The sequence below is a fragment of the Saccoglossus kowalevskii genome, chromosome 22 (genome assembly GCF_978046115.1).
Source record: "Saccoglossus kowalevskii chromosome 22, keSacKowa6.1, whole genome shotgun sequence".
In the NCBI taxonomy this organism is placed as follows: Eukaryota; Metazoa; Hemichordata; class Enteropneusta; family Harrimaniidae; genus Saccoglossus; species Saccoglossus kowalevskii.
In genome coordinates this window covers 25,455,976-25,478,209 of record NC_140662.1, presented here as the reverse complement: position 1 = coordinate 25,478,209, position 22,234 = coordinate 25,455,976, and the positions used below count along the sequence as shown (strand labels likewise).

The following is a 22,234-nucleotide window of genomic DNA, read 5'->3' as shown; positions in this document are numbered from 1 at the left end:
CAAAATCAATTCTATTCTAATTTCTAATTTAATCTAATATAACCTAATCAACTTACCATATGGTGGTTTGGCCATGGTAGGTTCAGTTGGTTCACTTGGTGTTCCAGTACCAGCTTTGTTATTAGCAGAAACACGGAATTGATACAAGCTGCCTTCAGTTAAATTAGAGACCTTCAGTGTCAGTTCTGATACTACAATGTCAGTGACTTTAGTCCAGCGACTACTGAATTGTTCCTTCTTTTCAACAAAGTAACCGATGATTGGAGAACCACCATCAGATTCTGGTGGAGTCCATGTCACAGTCATTACTGTGCGATCAATTTCACCGAGTATTGGTTTGCTTGGTGGACCAGGCACATCTAGAAGTAAGAGAGATGAGTTAAAATTGCTGTTCCATTTCCTATATTACCTATATACTTTATATAATGTCACCCGATAGACAAACAAGCTTCATGAGCTACATTGTGAATTAAGGATAACACATACCATATGGTGGCTTGGCAATCCTTGGATCTGATGGTTCACTGTAATTGCCAACACCAGCTTTGTTCTCCGCAGCAACACGGAATTCATATTCATTGCCTTCTATCAAGTCCAACACTGTGAATTCAGTAGAAACCCATGTATCTTTGTGGATTTTAACCCATCGACTAGAAGATGTTTCTTTTCTTTCAATTACATAGTTAAAGATTGCACTTCCGCCATCACTCTTAGGTGGTGCCCATGTCAAATTCATAGATGTTTTGTCTAGGTTCTCAACTTCAGGTTTGCCTGGTGCCTCAGGAAGGTCTGTGGGTATTAATTATAATTATGAATAAATATATCACACAAATGCCCAGTCAGAAAAACTTAAGCAATAACAGACAGAAACCACAATTGTAGTGATATATACATCTGAAGTTCCGTACAACTATGGACTAGGTAATAAATCCAAATCACACAGATATAAATTTATTCTTACGTTTTATGAAAACTTAATTAAATATGCCAGCCCAACTTACCATATGGTGGTTTGGCAACTTTAGGATCTGATGGTTCACTATAATTGCCCAGGCCAGCTTTATTCTCAGCAGCAACTCGGAAGATGTATTCATTTCCTTCAATGAGATCTGTCACCGTCAGAGTAAGTTCCTTAACTAATTCTTTATTCACACGCAGCCATCTGTCTCTATTTGTGTCGCATTTCTCAATAACATAGCCAATAATTTCACTGCCACCATCGTTGTCAGGAACAGTCCATGTTAGAGTCATATGATTGCTGTCAATATCTGTAATCTTAGGCTTTCCAGGAGCTGAAGGTGGGTCTATAAAAAGAATCAAGGTTTAAAGAAAGATTTACAATACATATGCAATGAAGTACAGGTTAACCCTTTAAGCCCAAAAATTAAATTTTTTATAACATAAAATCTACATAATTTGGTTCAGAATAAACAATAATAAGAATTTACAGAAAAATGTGCAATATTTGAGAAGAAAACATTAACAGTGTTCAAAGATGAAGAATTGTGAAGCTGCACTGCTGAAGAAGAATTATGATTCAAAAGAATGCAAGGTGGCTTAAGATAGATATATTTACCATAAGGTGGTTTGGCAATTCTTGGATCAGATGGAGGACTAACTGGTCCAACACCAGCCTTATTCTCTGCACTAACTCTGAATTCATATTTAAGACCCTCTTTCAGATCAGTCAGTTTGTAGGTACACTCAGTAATAGTGACTTTGGTAGCTTTAACCCAGCGAGTCACGTTGGTTTCTCGCTTCTCAATGATATAGTTGAAAATTTCAGAACCGCCATCGGAGAGTGGAGGTGTCCACGTGATTGTCATCTCAGTCTTGTCAACATCAGAAGTCTCAGGCTTACCAGGTGCAGTAGGGACATCTAAGAGAAAGTTATCAGAGGCATAGCAGATGAAGAAAAAAGAAGAGTAGACAGGAAGCAAAGAACAGATTGAAGCAAATGTCTTAAAAAAATGAATGGGATTGTACTTACCATATGGTGGTTTGGCAATTCTTGGATCTGATGGTTCACTTGGTTTACCAACTCCAGCTGCATTCTGTGCACTGACTCTAAATCGATACTCAGAGCCTTCAACCAATTCTTGTACTGTATAGGTCAGCTCAGGGACTATATCTTTATTCACTTTCAGCCATCTACCACCATCTTTCTGTTTCTCAATCACATAACCAATAACTGGGCTGCCACCATCTTTTTCTGGTGGTGTCCACTCAATTGTCATTTCAGTGGCATCAGCATTGAGAACCTCAGGTTTACCCGCTGCTTCTGGTACATCTTTAAGTAAGCAGAAATGAAAACATGTTCAGAACACAAAAGACTTGAATAAACCAGGTCAAGCGAGTAATTATTATCAGAAATTAATTATCATACAAAATATTTGTGAAACATATTACTGCAATTAATTAGAAGTACATCTATTACAAATAAAATAATTGTGTTTTGGTGGGATTTTAATTCCACCAAACCCAATTGATAAATTCAAAATTGTTTGAAAAGGTCATTTACAGAGAGCATGTGCTACAACATCTACAGTACTGTATCAATGTTTTTTCTAATGTAGACCATTTTTTGGACAATTTAATAATTAATGGACATTCGTTGGCCTATATTTCACACATGAAATGTAGTATAAATATATCAGCTACACTGACTTACCATATGGTAGCTTAGCTACAGCTTTGTCAGATGGTTCACTGAATGCTCCAATACCAGCTTTGTTCTCAGCAGCAACTCGGAACTCATATTCGTTGCCTTCTAAGAGATCGGGAACACTGAACACTGTATCTGTGATGACTTCCTTGCTTCCTTTCACCCATCTATCTCTTGTAGTGTCTCGTTTCTCAATGACGTAATTGGTGATGGGAGATCCTCCGTCAGATTCTGGTACTGCCCATGTGATGGTGATGTAAGTAGGCATTGTGCCCGTTACTTCAGGTTTGCCAGGAGCAGTAGGAACATCTGATAATTTAAGACATAAATCATTGAAATTACCATGTGAGATGATACATGTATACAATGTTATGCATCTTTCAATGTTTCAGTTTTACGCTCTAAATTTACCTAAAATTATACGTGTAGTCAATAAAGTAGCAAATATGCAGGATCAGAGACATTATATTTGATACTATTACATCACCCAATGTCCAAATATGGACAATGGCATACATCAAGTGTTTAGAAGATAAAAGATGCAACTGGTATTATGCAATGAAAATCCTGGATGATGACAGAATCACACAAAAAACGTACAATTCTAGAAATATTAATGCAAATATAAATGACGTAATATTAATGCAAATATTAATGAGTGAGGAAAAACTCAAGCTCAAGCAGTTTTTGAAAGTATCCTTGCATATTATTCATAGGCATGCATTACAAGTTCTGCCTCAATAAATCAATAAGCTCTCCACAAATCAACTTTTCTATTACATTCTGTGGTACAATTGTTAATCAGCACGAGTTTGAATTTACATACATGAATCTCTTAAAGACTGGAATTTTTATAGCAATATATCCCAGTACATGATTATCTAAGTTGCATATTTTATCTTAAAAATCACTGATATATTATAAAATGTCTAAACAGAAAGATCTTATGATTGAATACTGTGAAAAGAGTGCATGTGAATTACTAACCATATGGTGGTTTAGCTTTAGTGACATCACTGGGTTCACTCATATCTCCAACTCCTGCCTTGTTCTCAGCAGCTACTCTGAACTGATACTCATTGCCTTCAATCAACTCAGTGATGGTGAATGTGGTCTCAGTAACGGTTTGTTTATTGCATGTGATCCACCTCTTCCTGCTGATATCACATCGCTCTATAGTGTATCCTGTGATTGGTGAACCACCATCATTCTCTGGTGGTGTCCAAGTGATGGTGATTTCTGTGCTGTCTACAGCCGTGATATCTGGTTTACCAGGTGCATTTGGTGGGTCTGTAGATAGAGTGCAAGTGATATCAGTGCTACCATAATTATATCCATATACTGTGGAATACTTTATTTTCGCTGGAATTAATTTTCGCTGAAAAGGCTTTTTGGGCGTTTTGCTTGGAATTTATTTTCACTGATTTTTCATGAGTTTAATGTGAAATATAGAAAAAAAAGTATATTCGCTGGATTTTATTTTCACGGAATCATCTCTTCAGCGAAAATAGCGAAAATAAATTCCAAGCGAAAATAAAGTATTCTATATATCGGTACACATAAATGCCATATAGGTAAGTACAGTCTTGTGTTCTCAACAGCTAAATGCCAAGTATGGTAGTGAATTTGCACACTTATTTTGCTACAATTAATTGATAAGTTCAAATTATTTCTCTAGTCACCTATGGTAAAAGCACTAAAAAGCTCATCAGAAATAAGAATAACATAGCCAAGTTGATTGAAATTGCTTATGTCATACACTTGACTAAAACACTTAAAATTTTGAACTTGTTTGTAACTAATATGAAAATGTTGCAGCAAAATGGAAAAATTTTACATAAATAATATTTTCAAAATTTACTAGTCCAAGAATATAAACCAAATTTGAAATTGTAATAGACAATAGCACTGGAAGAGTCTGGGTGTTTTGGATAAAGTAATATTTTTCAGAACCATGCACCCTAGGAAAGTCTCTATATGACATTTATGCAGAAAGATAAAGGTGATTGATTCACCATAAACATGCAAATTGCAGCATGCCTATAAATCATAGATAAGACTCACCATACGGTGGTTTAGCCACTCTAGGTTCAGATGGTGCACTAGGCTCACCAAAACCAGCGGCATTTTTAGCTGATACTCTAAATTCATAAGTGTTTCCTTCAATCAATTTTGTCACATTGAAAGTCAAATCAGTAATGCCTTCCATGATGACCTTCCATCGTTTGGAAGACTGTTCTCTCACTTCTATCATGTACTCAGAAATTTGGGCACCGCCATCATCTTCTGGGGCAGTCCATGTTAATTTCATGGAGTTCTCTGTTACATCAGATACTTCTGGAGTTCCAGGTGGCCCTGGTGCATCTGTGATGTCAAATATTGATAGGTTGTATATTTCTCCTATGTAGTTTGACTACCTTACCTTTCATGCGATTAAGATCAACGTGCTCATCATGCAGCAAAGTGCACAATCATATTTACTCATGCAGTAAATTGGTAGTATCATCATGCGTTTGTAAAAAGATGACTCATATTAATGATATAATTCTAATTTTTATGTTCTGCTATTCTAAATAAAGAATAATCTCCTTCAAAAATGGATATATCAAGTTTTTTTTTACTTCTATCATCTATGTATCTATGCAGCAGGAGTTATATAAACTGAATTTTCCTCGGGAAATTTGTGGAAATTTAGAATTTGAGTCAATTGGATGTGTTCAAACAGCTGTGACAAGTTGGTGAGGTCCATCAATCTCACTATCACATGCTAATAATGTGAAAATTGAGGATGTCTTAACAGCATTTATTGATATTAGCAGATACAAAAACACTAAAACACTTACTATAGATGTTATTGTCCTCCACCTACGGTATTCACACTTACAGGGATACAGAGGCTTAATTTCACATGCACTGTATCAGGTAACATCATGCTCAAATATAATCATTATCACTTACCATATGGTGGTTTAGCCTTCCGTAGATCTGATGGTTCACTGGCGGGGCCAACACCAGCCTTGTTCTCTGCCATGATCTGGAACTGGTATTCTGTTCCCTCAACTAAGTTGGTAACTTTGTAACTGTTGTCCAGCACAATGTCTTTGTTAACTTTAACCCATCTAGTTGAGAAGGTGTCTCTCCTTTCAATAATATAACTTGTGATTGGAGAACCACCGTCAGTTTCAGGTGTTGTCCATGTGACTGTCATCACTGTGGCATCTACATCACTGGTTTCTGGCTTACCAGGAGCACTTGGAGGATCTGCATTAGAACAAAATTTAATCATGTCAAGTATTTTTGTTTTTATATCTCAATTAATTATTTAGGCACTGCCTTCAGAAAAGTGCATGTACATTGGCAGGGATCACAAAACAATATTAATAGCAACCAGTTTTTAGAGATATGCTTTAGTCAGTTGCACATTTACTTAATATGTGTTATGCTTGGTCATAGTTTTCTAGTTGAGATAAAATAGTTTTATGACAGTGAGCCCATTGGCAATGATTTTGTTCTGAACTGCATATAGCACATGGTGTGTATGATGTAAGTAAAGAGCAACCAGTAAACAATAATAGAACTGAACAAAAACAGTTCTGATGACAGCCTTGCTTTAATTTAAAAAGAGCCTTGACTAAGTACTACAATAATTTTTAATATAAACCAAAAAAGCATATGCCATTCTTATATTCAGTCAAACCTATTTAAACTAAAACACAAAGAACTAAGAATTGTTTATTACACAAAGATTTTTACATCCTGAAGGCATTTATAAGATTAAACAAAGCTAGGTTTTAGTCAACGTTCACTCAAATGTCATTTTAAATTGGAACATGGCAGAACTGAATCAGAATTGTAATTTTCAAAAGAGTATATGGAAAAATATGTGGCTATACTTACCATATGGTGGTTTAGCAATCCTTGGTTCTGATGGTTTACTAGCTGGTCCTAGTCCTGCTGCATTTTCTGCAAAGACTCTGAATTTATAAGTATTGCCTTCCATCAAATCTTTCACAAGCAACTCAGTTTCTAGAACAGTTTCCTTATGCGCCTTCACCCAACGATCTCTAGCGACATCGCATTTCTCAACGATGTATCCTGTGATTGGTGATCCGCCGTCATTCTCTGGTGGTGTCCAAGATACTTTCATTTCAGTACGTTCAATGTTCTCTGTTTCAGGTTTACCTGGTGCTTCAGGTGCATCTGTAAAAATTAAATGAATCTGTCAAATAGTGCACTCACTGCAAAGCATAAAATGAACAATCATTTCTTCATAGAATATGGTCACATTATCGTTTGATGAGTATTCTAGCTGCTAGGCAGCTGAAAGTACTAGTGTTGATTTGCAACTAGAAGGGGAGATTTTCTGACAAGTTGAATACTGTAAAATATTTTATTTTAGCTGGATTTAATTTTCACTGAACGGACTTTTTTGGCGTTTTGTATGGAATTTATTTTCACTGATATTTGACAAGTTGTAAAATATAGAAAAAAGGTATATTCGCTGGATTTTATTTTCACTGAATCATTCCTTCAGCGAAAATGGTGAAAATTAATTCCAAGTGAAAAAAAAGTATTCCATAGTAAATTTTCATGGCTGTTTCCCTTTAGAAACGCATGGGTTGTTTGTATGCCCAGTGTACCCAAGATGACACTGATTGTTATATGTTAAGATTCACAAAAGAGCCTAGTTAATAAAAAATCCAAACTTGTCTGTTTCATCTTATCAGTACAGAAGCTTTTTAGATATTTCATGTATTGCATCCACAGTGTATATATAAATGGTGCATTATCAAAACTTTGTGAACTTGGCACAGGGGCTACTAGAAATACATACCATATGGTGGTTTTGCAATTCTTGGATCAGATGCTGGAGAAGGTTTACTTGGTCCAGCTTCATTTTGAGCATAAATTTTGAATACATATTCATTTCCTTCAACCAGGTCATGGACAATCAAGCTGGTTTCTGTAATGCTGTCTTTGTTAACTCTGATATATCTATCTCTTGCAGTGTCACATCTTTCAACAAAGTAGCCTGTGACTGGACTACCACCATCAAATTCTGGTGGTGACCATGTGACTGTCATTACTGTTCGATCCACATCAGATATTTCAGGTTTAGTAGGTGGCATTGGTACATCTATAGAGGTAACACAGAGGGGATATTTTATAAACAAATAACATGATTCATAGTGGACACAAGTGTTTTTTCTTCTTCGTCTTTTTGACAAAAATGGTTGCCTGTTTGTCAAATTTCATTGAATCATCACAAATATTTAATAGCTTATAAAAAGTGTCAACATATCATGCAGATGTATGTTGAGGCCCAAATTAAATGTCAAAGCTTTAACATTTTTTCATAAAATTATCTGATTTATATTTCAATGAACACATACTTACCAAATTGGTGTTTAGCAATGATTGGAGATGTTTGAGTAGGTTCACTTGTACCATGTTTATTTACAGCACTAACACGGAACACATACTCATTGCCTTCTATCAATTTCTTGACTTGGAAAGTGAGATCTGAAGTCGTTCCAGCATCAGACCATGTTGCTCGTTTTGTATCACGCTTCTCAATGGTGTATTCAGTGACGACATCGCCACCATCATCTTCTGGGGGCTCCCAGTTCAAGGTGACAGTCTCAGGTGTAATTTCACTGATTTTGAGATTGGTGGGTGGAGTTGGTTTGTCTGTAAATAACATATTTCCAAAAAAACGTGTTTAATAACAAATTTGGGAGTAAACTATTTTTGATACAAATTTTACAAAAAATTGTAAATGCTTATAAATGTGAATCAGTACAATTCCCAAACAACATTTTATATTTGGAGCAGTACATCACTCTTACCTAAAACATTGACAACAACATTGACAGAGTCTGTTCCCAAATCATTAGACACAGTAACAGTGTAAGTAGCTTTATCACTTCTCTTGGCCTTGTTGATAGTCAGTGTGGTGTTTCCTCTCATCGCCTTGGTAGCCTGTACTTTGATGCGATCATCAGTCACATCCAGTTTGTTTCCATCTTTAGTCCATTCAGATTCTGGAGCGGGAGCACCGGTGAAGCTAGACTCAACAACAATTTTGGTTTCTGCTTTCACTGTGATCTCCATAAATTTAGGTTCAACTGTAACCTTTGGTTCATCTGATATGAAAATAGTATGACAAATTTTGAATTAATGGCAACATAAAATCATATTTAAGAATTGACAGAACCTAAATTACAAAGGGATAATAATAATAAAGCTGTGAGATGTATTTTATCAAAGGACGTATGTAACTGTAATTTATTTATTGATTTCTTTTATGAATAAGCATGGACTCTAGCAAAACACTCCAAGTTAATCACTAACCATTTTTCCACATATTCACTCATATGTATTAGCATTTTTAGAAATCTATGTCTGTCTTGGGATTTTAAGACCATCACTCAATTCACATAAGATTTTAATCATCTATCACCACTTGCATACCATCATCTCATCAATCCTCGCTATCATAATCAGCTCACCTTCAACAATGAGATCAGCACGGCTAGCCTCACTTTCAGCAACAAATGAAAACTCTGCATCATCTTCAAATACAGCATTTTTGACAACCAGTTTATGAGTTTTGAAGTCTTTCGTCATCTCGTATTTATCACTAGGCTTAATTTCTTCATCGTTCTTGAACCACTTAACATTCACTCGCTCTTTGTTGAGGACACAAGTGAAGCTGATTGTGTCATCAGGACTTGCAACCACTTCTTTGAGGCCTTCTACAATTTCCACTGGTTTTTCTGTGAACAGCAACAAATATGATAATAGTAATTTATGCTAATTTGAATAATATTCTGTGTATTCCTCAAGGCAGTAACAGCAAAAACCAAGTAAAATGGTTCAACAATTTTTGAGAAGAATTCATCCACATATGGCCAGCCGAATGGAAACAAGAACAGGATATTACACCATCTCAACAGACCAAAGGCCAATTGAGCTATATACACTTTTATGCATTGAAATTATCAACATTTCCAAAAATTCAGTTAATTAAACAAAATGATTACCTTCTACTTTTATGTTAGCTTCAGACGTATATTCTCCAACAACACAAGTGTATTCAGCATCATCTTCCAATACATTGTCCTTGACAATCAATTTATGTGTATACTCATCATGTACAAACTCATACTTGGCAGACTCTGTGATCACTTCCTTGTTTTTCATCCATTTCACATTGGTTGTTATTTTATCTAGGGTACATTGCAGAGTACAAGAATCAGATTCTTCCATTGTTGTTACATCTTTTAATGGTTCCTTGAACTCAGGTGCCGCTTCTGAGAAATGAGAACATACAGAAATTTAATGACATGATATCTAAACATCATAGATAGATTGACATAATCTATAACATCCATTTATTATTTCCAAATATAATGTAAACGCACCTAGCACAACCAGTTCGGCATTGGATTTGTGATCTTTGGTAACACATGTATATTCAGCCTCTTCTTCAAAGTTACAGTTATGTATGACTAATTTTCTGATTTTGCCTTCTGATATATACTCATATTTCTCACTGGGTTGGATATCTTCACCATCTTTCTGCCATGTGACTTCAGCATCCTCTGAGATTTCACATTCAAAAGCTGCTGTCTGTCGTTCAATGACATCCACTGGTTTGACCGGGACAACAAATTCAACAGGTGGTGCTATAAAGTGAGATTTGACAAAAAAACAAAACATTAGATGAGATAACAGAAGATATAAGTGTAGTGCAAGCTACTCATGACGGTACATAACCTTGAACTGTGTTGTGACCATGCTGGCATTGTCATTATTTATTTAATCTACCAGTAAGTTACAGTTTACAGATTAAAAACATAGCATAACTATTACAACCTTGCCTATTAAGAATCTATAACAAATGGATGGATGGTTATACAAGCTCATATTGCATAATCTTTTCTTCACATAGAAAAAATGAGTAACTATAAAATCCTGAAACAATGCAACAACAGCAACAAAAACAATGAGGACAGACATTTTCTCCAAATATTACTTGGCCTTCATCTACAGTGATACAGGCAAAGTAATAATTACTTACGTTCAACAAAGAGTCCACCATTTGACTTTTCTTTGCCCAACACACATGTATACTCTGCTTCATCATCCGGAGTAACACCATGAATAATTAATGAGCGTTGTTTTCCATCCACTTTATATTCATATCTCATACTTGGTTCAATCTCTTTGCCATCTTTAAGCCAAGTCACTTCAGCTTTTTCATGGGACACCTCAACATCAAATCTAGCTGTCTCCCTTTCAATCACATCCACATCCTTAAGTTCCTTAGTGAATTTAGTTGCTAATAAAAACAAAAAACAAAACATTTTTAGTTATTGTAACCACAAAGACAAAGTTTATGATGAGAAAATGATGACAATCAATATTTCCTTTAAACACCTTTCATTCAATCTAAGGATAATGTAATTTTTGTTTCAATGTTGTTCTTCTCAAAGAAAATAATTGTGTATGTGAATGTAGAGTTTACTCACCACAAACAAACAGACCAGCTGTACATTTCTCCTCGCCAATAACACAGGTGTATTCAGCGTCATCATCTGGATTGACATCATTTATCAGCAAAGAACGCTTTTTACCATCTGCAACAAAGGTGTATTTTGGCCCTTCTTCAATTGGCTGACCATCTTTCAACCATGTAACCGTTGCTTTCTCATGAGATACCACGCATTCTAATTTTTCATTCTCATATTCAATAGCGTCAATGTCCTTTATTGGTGATGTGAATGTAGTAGCTGAAAAAATACCATGACAACAGTTATCAGTAAGGGATGTTGCTCTTTTAGACAGTATTTTGGCAGAAGACAGAAAAAGGAGTTGTGAGCCGCTTTTGAACTGAGGCACATGCTGCAGATAAATAAATCATATGCCAAAAAAAAATAATACCATTTCCTATAAATACACAAACTATTGTCAACACCACTGATTATTTAGCTACACAGATATGAGGTACTCTAACATTAAAATAAAACTTTACTTTTGGATACAGCTGGCCAAATTTCTTCTCAACACACAATTTTTTTCAAAATGAAAATAACGCAAATTTTTGGGATTATCACTGACTTGTAAAAATTTGTCTTTTGTGAAATTAAAATAGAATATAGTATTGACAACAAGACTGAAAGAAGCATCTTGAAAGGACAAACTGGATAAACTCACCTTCTACAAAAGTATTTGCGGATGTTTTCTCATCCCTCATCACACATGTGTATTCAGCATCATCATCAACACTAACGTCTTGGATTATAAGAGCACGTTTCTTGCCATCAACAATTATTTTGTATTTGGGACTTTCTTCAATTGGTTTACCATCTTTCAACCAGATGACTTCACCCTTTTCATGAGATACTTCACACTCATATGTTGCTGATTCAAACTCAGTAGCATCAATGTCAGATAGTTTAGTGGTAAATTTAGTAGCTGTAAAAATATGCAAAATGTGTAATTAATATTAATTATTACAATAATTATTAATTAGCATCCTGTCTGAGATGCAAGAAATATAATGACAGTCACAGTCATTATCATTAAATAAATTTATACAAAAAAAATATATATAAATAAATATTAAATTAAATAAATAAATAAATATTAAATAAAATAAATAAATAAATAAATAAATAAATAAATAAATAAATAAATAAATAAATAAATAAATAAATAAATAAATAAATAAATAAATAAAATGGTTCACCTAGAATTAATGAAAACTGTATCATAAATATTATTAGAAATAATTATTTTTTCAACAGGTTGTTATATATTGTTTTTCTTTCGATATAATACTTGGAAGATGGAGCCACCAAGATAAACAATGAAAATATAACATATAAATACACTGTATTAAAATAACATACTATGGATTATGAATCATGATAAAACCCAGTACAAATACAAACACACAGCTTGTTGAGACTCACTTTCCACTGTTACGGCAGCAGTGGTCATTTCTTTTCCAAAAACACATGTGTACTCGGCATCGTCCGAGATGCTCAAATCATGAATTATCAGTTTACGGGTCTTTCCAATGGCAACAAATTCATACTTCTCACTAGGTTGCAATTCTACATCATTGACAAGCCACACGACATGGGCTCGTTCATGAGACACTACACATTCAAGTGTCACTGACTCAAACTCTAGTGCATCAGAGTCATTGAGTTTTGTAGTGAATGAAGTATCTGCAAGCAGACATGGCACACAGGTGGAAAGATAAAGTGGATGGGTGTACAAACAAAAAAAGGTGCATTACACATAGCATACATAGCACAGAGAGATGAAAAGAAAAAAAATGCATTAAAAAGTCAAAAATTGCAAATCAAAATCAAGAAATGTTCTGCCAAAATCTGTTATAAAATATTCAATGGTTTTCCAAAACTTTTTTTTTAATTTCAAAGTATATTCCAGATTCAAAATTACGAACAAAACAAGTTCAGGAAATAGTTATAAAATGAAAATATGAACAGAAAAAGGTGTTTATCAAGAAAGTAAGAGTAGCACCAGACTTATTTTGGTTTCTCAAAAAGTGTGCTCCCTTGTCAATTGTTCCAAATAGCATAGGTATATAGATCAGCTGAACAGTAGATGGTGGGAGAGAATGTAACACTATATGAGGGTCAAAGTCTTGTGGCTCTCTCATTATCAATGAGATTTTAACAGCCTTTTGCGCCTTTTTTTACCTGTGAATTAAATCACCAATATTGATTGCATAACAATTTGATGGTTTACAGTGAATATTTCGGATAGATATAAAACAGATCTTTGGCAAGAAGATGGTGCTTTTTGCAAAAACATTATGGAACAGTATTCAGATAAAATAAGTAAATGCATCATATTAGTGAAAGATAAATGAAAGTTAAAAAAAATGTTAGGTGGATGGAGAGTTTCTCTACAAGTGAGCATGAGATGCAAAGTAAAAGTGCAAGAGTTGTAAATATATTACAAGGGTGTAATATACTACACCTGTTCATATAAAAGATGATTTACTCCTGTGCCATCAGTTAATATAATTCAAACAAATTTCTACAGGATAGGATAGAATCACACAGGGTCCAACAACCTCACTCAAAATGCAAATCCAAACACACAAATTCATAGTTCAAGAGGATCACAAAGGAATTCAAAACTTTAGTAACAAACTAGGTTTTAACATTCTGCTGACCAAAGTAGTCAAGACCATGTATCAAAGTGTAGAAGAATATGCACACCTTCAACAAATACACCAGCAGTGGTCTTCTCATCACCAACAACACAAGTGTATTCTGCATCATCATCTGGAGAGACATCCTCGATCTTGAGAGCACGCTTTTTGCCATCCACAATAAAGGTATACTTGGGTCCTTCCTCTATAGGTTTGCCATCTTTCAACCAAGTGATAACACCTTTCTCATGGGAGAGTTCACATTCAAGTACAGTAGCTTCAAACTCTGTAGCATCAACATCCTTCAACTGTGAACTGAATCCGGTAGCTAGAAAACCAATCAACATACTCTTGATAAGAATCTTTCACAAACAATCAAACAGCAGTCAGGAATGCCTTCAGGCAAGATATTGGAACCTGGTATCTTGAGGCCTATCCAAGCATTAACATACATGGGTAAACTTTCACTGAGAGGAATATCAATTTCAGTCAGGAAAGAAGAAACAGGTAGACTATTCTTCTTCAATTATTAGGTTTTTAGCAGTGGCAAAGGAAAGAAAGGAAGAAGCAGGTAGACCTTAATTAGTGAGAGTTAGTTTCTGCAATGGTCAGAGAGATTGAACCAGGTAAACCATTCTTCATCTAAGATTACATTTTTACCAGGGATTAATTCATGCAAAGATCAAGAAAAACAATGCAGGTAGACCATTCTTCTTCTACAATTGGGTTCTTAGCAGGGCTCAATTTCAATTTAGACCTTTCTGCGTCTATGATTAGGTTGGAGTTAATTCATGCAAAAGTGTTCTTAAGATAGACTATTCCTCTTCCTTAATCAGGTATATAGCAAAGGTTAGTTTAACTGGAGGCATGGTAGACCATTCTTCTTTGTGATAAGGTTCCTAACAAGGGTTAGCTACAACAATGGTCAGGAAAGTAGATACAGCTTGACCATTCTTCTTTCAGCGATTAGTTCATGCAGCTAGGTTAATTTGTCATCAATACACTAGTCCTTAATATCTCAAACAATATTAACAACAAACCTTTAACATTGAGTGTAGTGGAAGTTTTCTCAGTACCAATCACACAGGTATACTCAGCAACATCTTCACAAGTAAGATCTGAGATAATGAGACGTCTAGTCTGACCATCAACTTCTATCCTGTATTTATCACTTGGTTCAATCTCTTTACCATTCTTGAACCAGGTCACCTGACCTTTATCATGAGATACCTCACATTCCAATGTGACTGATTCAAATTCAATGGCATCAGTACTCTTCAAAGGGGAACTGAACTTGGTGGCTAAAAAGTGAAAATCTTCATTGAAATTTGGTGCAACAATTGTATAATACAAATGGAGGAAATCAGGACCAGCAAATGAAGGATAAGTTTCAAGACAGGAATAGAAATGAAATTAACTTGGACACAAATGAATTTGTAATAAGCAGATAAGTCGCAAGTATATTTCAAGCAAAAGTGATAAGTGGTAGTTGAAGAGAGACACTGCATATCATGACAGTCAGATAGCCATTCATGCAAGTACACACCTTCAACAAATAGACCACAAGTTGTTTTGTGATCGCCAACAACACATGTATATTCAGCGTCATCATCAGGAGTAATGTCATGGACAAGCAAGGTTCGTTTCTTCCCATCTACAGTGATGGTGTACTTAGGTCCTTCTTCGATTGGTTGACCGTCCTTCAACCAAGTAACATTAGCCTTTTCGTTGGATACTTCACACTCAAAAGTGGATTTCTCAAACTCACTAACATCTTTGTCTGCCAGAGTACTGGTAAAAGTGGTTGCTGAGAGAAGGGAAGAGTGCAAGAATTAAATTATGAAGGTAAGAAGGATAAGACGCAGAAACAGGGGAATTCACTTAACCAGTAAGTTTTGCTATATGCTAGATATTAAAATGTGTGACAAAGATGATAGATCAGACTTTCTCAGTCGTCCACTTACTGTCAACTAATAGTTCACAGGAAGTAGTCACTGCACCCACTTTACATGTATATTCAGCCTCATCTTCTGGAATAGTCTCTAAAATAGTCAGCATGTGCTTGGTTCCATCAGTACTGATTTTCACACGTGGACTTTCTTTGACTTCCTCCTGATCTTTCAACCAAGTGACACTAGCCAATTTGTTGGTGACTTCACACTCTAAAGTGACTGGTTCAAATTCACTGCACTGAATGTCTTTCAGTTGTTCACCAAATTTGGTCACTGTAAGGGGATTGGGGTATCAGTATTTGTAACCAATATGTATAAGCACAGACACACTGTTCAACCTATATACTATACTATAGTATACTATAATAAGAATGTATGCAATTAAGTTGGACAAAGTCTACACCACAGTCACAATGTCATAGACATACCCACCAGGAAGATGAAAGTGATTTAGAGACAGATGACTATGTGAACAGCATCACTGCCACTACTTGAGTGAAAAGATTGTGTCAGTAGACAGAGAAGACAATACTGATTGGACAGAATTGTTACAGTGAGCAGTGACTGCCAATGGTAACATGTAACAGATTAAGTCGACAGGTGACAGATCTATGACAGTATCTGGCTTCCAGAGAACGGCAGCAACATGCACTTAGAAGCCCATATATATGTTAAGTGTGTTAATTCAACAGACTGCACAACCAATCATGAAAGCAACAGAAGCAAATCTAACACCAAAACAACCCTGGTTAGTTGGCAAGTGATGACAAATAGGTTTCATCAACAGTTAGCAAACAGGAATGAGTTTTAAAGCCTGATGTGTTTTACATCATGTTAGTATTTGGTGCCTTGTGAACAGACCTGTGATGTTAAGATTGGCTGATGACTTTGACTCTCCAACAAGACATGTGTATTCGCCTTCATCTTCAGGAATTGTGTCAAGAATTGTGAGACTTCGCTTCTTGATATGAACACCAATCTGTGTGCGTGGTGAATGTGAGACGGCAATACCGTTCTTGAACCACTTGGCTGGAGCTCTCACATGAGAAACTTCACATTCAAATGTGGCACTTTTATCAAATTCAGTTATGTTCACATCAATGATTGGTTTCAAGAATTTAGCAGCTACAACAAATATACCAAGGAAATGTTTGAGAGAATCTAGAAATGGTAACATTCTAATAAAACAAAACAGACATCAGATTCCTTTGCAATGGGAGGATTAAAAAGATTCACCTAATCTATTAACCATGACTGCTGGGCTTGGATCACACACTGCCTTGACGATCATCACATTTGGGCAATGAGATATTGTGATTTTTAAATTTGTTTTTTGAAAAAAGCAGCATTATCAGAAAAATAGAGAGCATGTATACTGTACAAATGTGTAGATTCAATCTGTAACAAAACTTTATAGTACCCACATGAAAGAAAGACATCATGTAAATATCATCGGTCACATAACTACTCATATCAATGCACTTACGTTCAACTAAGAGTTCAGCATCTGTTTTAACATCACCAGCCTTGAATGTATATATTCCCTCATCCTCAGTGGTAACATCAGACACAATGAGTGTATGTGATGTATCCTCTTTCACAATCTTGTACTTATCGCTCTCATCTATTGGTTGGTCATCTTTCAACCAGGTGACATCATTCGTCGGCCGAGTGAGCTGGCATGAAAAGCTGACGGACTCTGTGAACTCATCAACTTCTTTATCTTCGATTGGTTTGGCAAGCTCAATTTTAGCTGCAAATGAAACATCTCAGGTTAGTTATTAATGAACAGTTCAGAAATAGTCAACTTTGCATGCTTGTGCGACAAAGTGAACTTGGTAAAAATTGTAGTTAATGATAAACAAGGAAGATAGGTATATGTTTATGACAAGTGGTGGCTGAGATTGATTTGAAGGTGAACACAAGTGTAGGATTTACTGCTGTGAAAAAGAGTGACATTTGGAGCTGTGTGATTTATCAAGTGGTTTGGCATACAGTGAATTTTTATTTTCTTTAAGCACCTGTAAAATAAAGCACTCCACACGTTGAATTAACTGTTGGTGTGGTATAATGAGGGTTGAAAACATGAATCGGTGTCTGGGCATTACATGGTGTGGTGGTGGAGGTGTTGGTGTTGGTGGTGAAGACAATATACATGCTTGTCATGTGGTAATTATTACAGAAGAAGTGGGGGATCAGGTGGTAATGGGAAAATCCATTTTAACAAATAAACAGTAAAACCATGCTATTATCAGAAATAAAACTGAGCCTCCAAAAGCTGGCCATAAAATTAAATCAAAAAGGTAAAATTCTAAATGAATTTGTATAACTACAATTATCAGTATTTATTAATTTAATTATTAATGTCAGTTTTAAATCATAAGCAAGGCAGAAACATAAATAATTTTGTTGCCGAAAATTACTATTGAATAATTCATGCATGTTGATTTGTGTTTTTTAAGAGGGATACAGTTGTAAATGAGCCCCCCTCCTTGCAACGCTGCAGCATGTCTACCTTCTTCAAGTTGTGTAGGTTGTTGCAGACTGGCTACTGCAGAACATATTACAGGCTCCTCAACAATATCTTCCACAATTTCTGGAACAAAATTAGTCATTATAGAGTGTGAATATGTTTTATGTTTGTCTGGTCTGTAGGTGTGTGTGAGTTGATGGTAAGTACGCAATGGATTACACTGACTCAACAGAACATCAACTGATGTGGTTTCAAGGCTATATATATCTTGTATGACAAAAACACAATACAGGCAATCAAAACCTCAATCATACTCCTTTGACTGAAAATCACAGAACAATTGAAATATAGATGGTCAGTTCAGTGATAACAGATATTTAAAGCATACAAGCAAGTAACATGGAAGTGACAATAAATGCTGTCACTTCACATTATTCCTGATATATAATTCCAGTAAGTATGTAAAGAATGCTAACACCAATATGCATAAAACAAACATATCACAATATATACCTTCTACAACCAGTTCAGCAGCAGTCTCAATATCACCAAGCTTAGCTGTATATTTAGCTTCATCTTTCAACTTGACATCATCGATGACTAAACTATGTCTCCTTCCATCAGTCTTTATCTTGTAATGGTGATCATATGGCGAGATCTGCTCATCATCCTTGTACCAATTCACCTTCACGTTAGGTTTGGTCACTTCGCATGTCAACTCGATGCTTTCTTTCTCAGGAATTTCTTTGTCTTGCAATGGAGTGGCAAATTTGGGTGCTTCTGTTGGGGAAACAGCATGCATGTACATCAGAAATCATAAACACTGTTTTTAGCAACAATAATTGAGAAAAGTCATAACTTGAATTCATGAGAATGGCAGTAGTTGGTTTATCCCCGAGTTGATATGCTAAAAAGACAGATACATTTAGTAAATATTATAAATATAAATTAAATATTATAGATTCTATGATAAGAACACCATATATTCAAATACATTTCGAGACCATGCAGTGCTGAGCATGCACTTCCTGATGTGAAAAGAACTTCAGTCCTTTTACCGGTTACACTTTCTTTTTCTTGTATGTCATTAGCTATCCATATCAATTCTGCACATTCAGATTGTTCTTGATCAGCTTTAAAATAATCAACACTCAATGGCAACTTTTGTTTCACCTCTAAGTGAATAGTTTGTTCACTCTCAGACTCATCAGTCACAAACGTAGACTTCAGTTTTGTTGGCAAGTCTTCAGCTTGTTTGTTCTCAGATTCATCAATGACCCAGTTAAGCTTAGGTTTTGTTGACAAGTCAGCTGTTTGTTCAGTGTCAGTGTCATCACCAGATTGTTTACTCTCAGAAGCATCAATGACCCATGTAAGCTCAGATTTTGTTGGCAAGTCAGCTGTTAGATCAGTGTCAGCGTCATCACCAGTTTGTTTAGTCTCAGAAATATCAATGACCCATGTAAGCTCAGGTTTTGTAGGCAAGTCAGCTGTTAGATCAGTGTCAGTGTCATCACCAGATTGTTTACTCTCAGAAGCATCAATGACACATGTAAGCTCAGGTTTTGTTGGCAAGTCAGCTGTTTGTTCAGTGTCAGTGTCATCACCAGATTGTTTACTCTCATAAGTATCAATGACCCATGTAAGCTCAGGTTTTGTTGGCAAGTCAGCTGTTTGTTCAGTGTCATCACCAGATTGTTTACTCTCAGAAGCATCAATGACCCATGTAAACTTAGGTTTTGTTGGCAAGTCAGCTGTTTGTTCAGTGTCAGTGTCATCACCAGATTGTTTACTCTCAGAAGCATCAATGACCCATGTAAGCTCAGGTTTTGTAGGCAAGTCAGCTGTTTGTTCAGTGTCAGTGTCATCACCATATTGTTTACTCTCAGAAGTATCAATGACCCATGTAAGCTCAGGTTTTGTTGGCAAGTCAGCTGTTTGTTCAGTGTCATCACCAGATTGTTTACTTTCAGAAGTATCAATGACCCATGTAAGCTCAGGTTTTGTTGGCAAGTCAGCTGTTTGCTCAGTGTCAGTGTCATCACTAGATTGTTTACTCTCAGAAGCATCAATGACCCATGTAAGCTCAGGTTTTGTTGGAAAGTCAGCTGTTTGTTCAGTGTCAGTGTCGTCATCATCAGATTGTTTACTCTCAGAAGCATCAATGACCCATGTAAGCTCAGGTTTTGTTGGCAAGTCAGCTGTTTGTTCAGTGTCATCACCATATTGTTTACTCTCAGAAGTATCAATGACCCATGTAAGCTCAGGTTTTGTTGGCAAGTCAGCTGTTTGTTCAGTGTCAATCTCATCACCCAATTGTTTACTCTCAGAAGTATCAATGACCCATGTAAGCTCAGGTTTTGTTGACAAGTCAGCTGTTTGTTCAGTGTCAGTGTCATCACCATATTGTTTACTCTCAGAAGTATCAATGGCCCATGTAAGCTCAGGTTTTGTTGGTAAGTCAACTGTTTGTTCATTGTCAGTGTCATCACCAGTTTGTTTACTCTCAGAAGCATCAATGACCCATGTAAGCTCAGATTGTGTTGGCAAGTCAGCTGTTTGTTCAGTGTCAGTGTCATCACCAGATTGTTTACTTTCAGAAGTATCAATGACCCATGTAAGCTCAGGTTTTGTTGGCAAGTCAACTGTTTGTTCATTGTCAGTGTCATCACCAGTTTGTTTACTCTCAGAAGCATCAATGACCCATGTAAGCTCAGATTGTGTTGGCAAGTCAGCTGTTTGTTCAGTGTCAGTGTCATCACCAGATTGTTTACTTTCAGAAGTATCAATGACCCATGTAAGCTCAGGTTTTGTTGGCAAGTCAGCTGTTTGCTCAGTGTCAGTGTCATCACTAGATTGTTTACTCTCAGAAGCATCAATGACCCATGTAAGCTCAGGTTTTGTTGGCAAGTCAGCTGTTTGTTCAGTGTCAGTGTCATCACCAGATTGTTTACTCTCAGAAGCATCAATGACCCATGTAAGCTCAGGTTTTGTTGGCAAGTCAGCTGTTTGTTCAGTGTCAGTGTCATCACCAGATTGTTTACTCTCAGAAGTATCAATGACCCATGTAAGCTCATGTTTTGTTGGCAAGTCAGCTGTTTGTTCAGTGTCAATCTCATCACCCAATTGTTTACTCTCAGAAGTATTAATGACCCATATAAGCTCAGGTTTTGTTGGCAAGTCAGCTGTTTCTTCAGTGTCAGTGTCATCACCAGATTGTTTACTCACAGAAGCATCAATGACCCATGTAAGCTCAGGTTTTGTTGGCAAGTCAGCTGTTTGTTCACTGTCAGTGTCATCACCAGATAGTTTACTCTCAGAAGCATCAATGACCCATGTAAGCTCAGGTTTTGTTGGCAAGTCAGCTGTTTGTTCAGTGTCAGTGTAATCACCAGTTTGTTTACTCTCAGAAGCATCAATGACCCATGTAAGCTCAGGTTGTGTTGGCAAGACAGCTGTTTGTTCAGTGTCAGTGTCATCACCAGATTGTTTACTCTCAGAAGCATCAATGACCCATGTAAGCTTAGATTTTGTTGGCAAGTTAGCTGTTTGTTCAGTGTCAGTGTCATCACCAGTTTGCTTACTCTCAGAAGTATCAATGACCCATGTAAGCTCAGGTTTAGTTGGCAAGTTAGCTGTTTGTTCAGTGCCAGTGTCATCACCCAATTGTTTACTCGCGGACACATCAATGACCCATGTAAGTTCAGGTTTAGTTGGTATGTCACCTGTTTGTTCAGTGTCAGCGTCAGTTTCATTACCAGATTGTTTACTCTCAGAAGCATCAATGATCCAAGTAGGCTCAGGTTTTGTAGGCAAGTCAGCTGTTTGTTCAGTGTCAGTGTCATCACCCAATTGTTTACTCTCAGAAGCATCAATGACACATGTAAGCTCAGGTTTTGTAGGCAAGTCAGCTGTTTGTTCAATGTCAGTGTCATCACCAG

General features: G+C 36.1%; 1 protein-coding gene across 1 annotated transcript in view; it reads right to left on the bottom strand.

Annotated features, from left to right (window-relative positions):
- Positions 1-22,234, bottom strand: part of LOC100367237 (titin) — a 405,512-nt gene that overhangs the window by 246,034 nt on the left and 137,244 nt on the right. The window contains exons 117-143 of the mRNA XM_085495847.1: positions 18,807-19,073; positions 18,336-18,416; positions 17,307-17,573; positions 15,833-16,093; positions 15,415-15,675; positions 14,909-15,169; positions 13,936-14,196; positions 12,649-12,909; positions 11,888-12,148; positions 11,203-11,463; positions 10,752-11,012; positions 10,093-10,356; positions 9,712-9,981; positions 9,178-9,444; positions 8,515-8,811; positions 8,063-8,356; positions 7,500-7,802; positions 6,563-6,865; positions 5,624-5,926; positions 4,730-5,029; positions 3,653-3,955; positions 2,672-2,974; positions 1,991-2,290; positions 1,577-1,879; positions 1,002-1,304; positions 487-789; positions 57-359 (exon numbers count right to left, since the gene is read on the bottom strand). Of these exons, the coding sequence (XP_085351973.1) occupies positions 57-359; positions 487-789; positions 1,002-1,304; positions 1,577-1,879; positions 1,991-2,290; positions 2,672-2,974; positions 3,653-3,955; positions 4,730-5,029; positions 5,624-5,926; positions 6,563-6,865; positions 7,500-7,802; positions 8,063-8,356; positions 8,515-8,811; positions 9,178-9,444; positions 9,712-9,981; positions 10,093-10,356; positions 10,752-11,012; positions 11,203-11,463; positions 11,888-12,148; positions 12,649-12,909; positions 13,936-14,196; positions 14,909-15,169; positions 15,415-15,675; positions 15,833-16,093; positions 17,307-17,573; positions 18,336-18,416; positions 18,807-19,073 (7,422 nt within the window). The remainder of the gene's footprint in view (positions 1-56; positions 360-486; positions 790-1,001; positions 1,305-1,576; positions 1,880-1,990; positions 2,291-2,671; positions 2,975-3,652; positions 3,956-4,729; positions 5,030-5,623; positions 5,927-6,562; positions 6,866-7,499; positions 7,803-8,062; positions 8,357-8,514; positions 8,812-9,177; positions 9,445-9,711; positions 9,982-10,092; positions 10,357-10,751; positions 11,013-11,202; positions 11,464-11,887; positions 12,149-12,648; positions 12,910-13,935; positions 14,197-14,908; positions 15,170-15,414; positions 15,676-15,832; positions 16,094-17,306; positions 17,574-18,335; positions 18,417-18,806; positions 19,074-22,234) is intronic.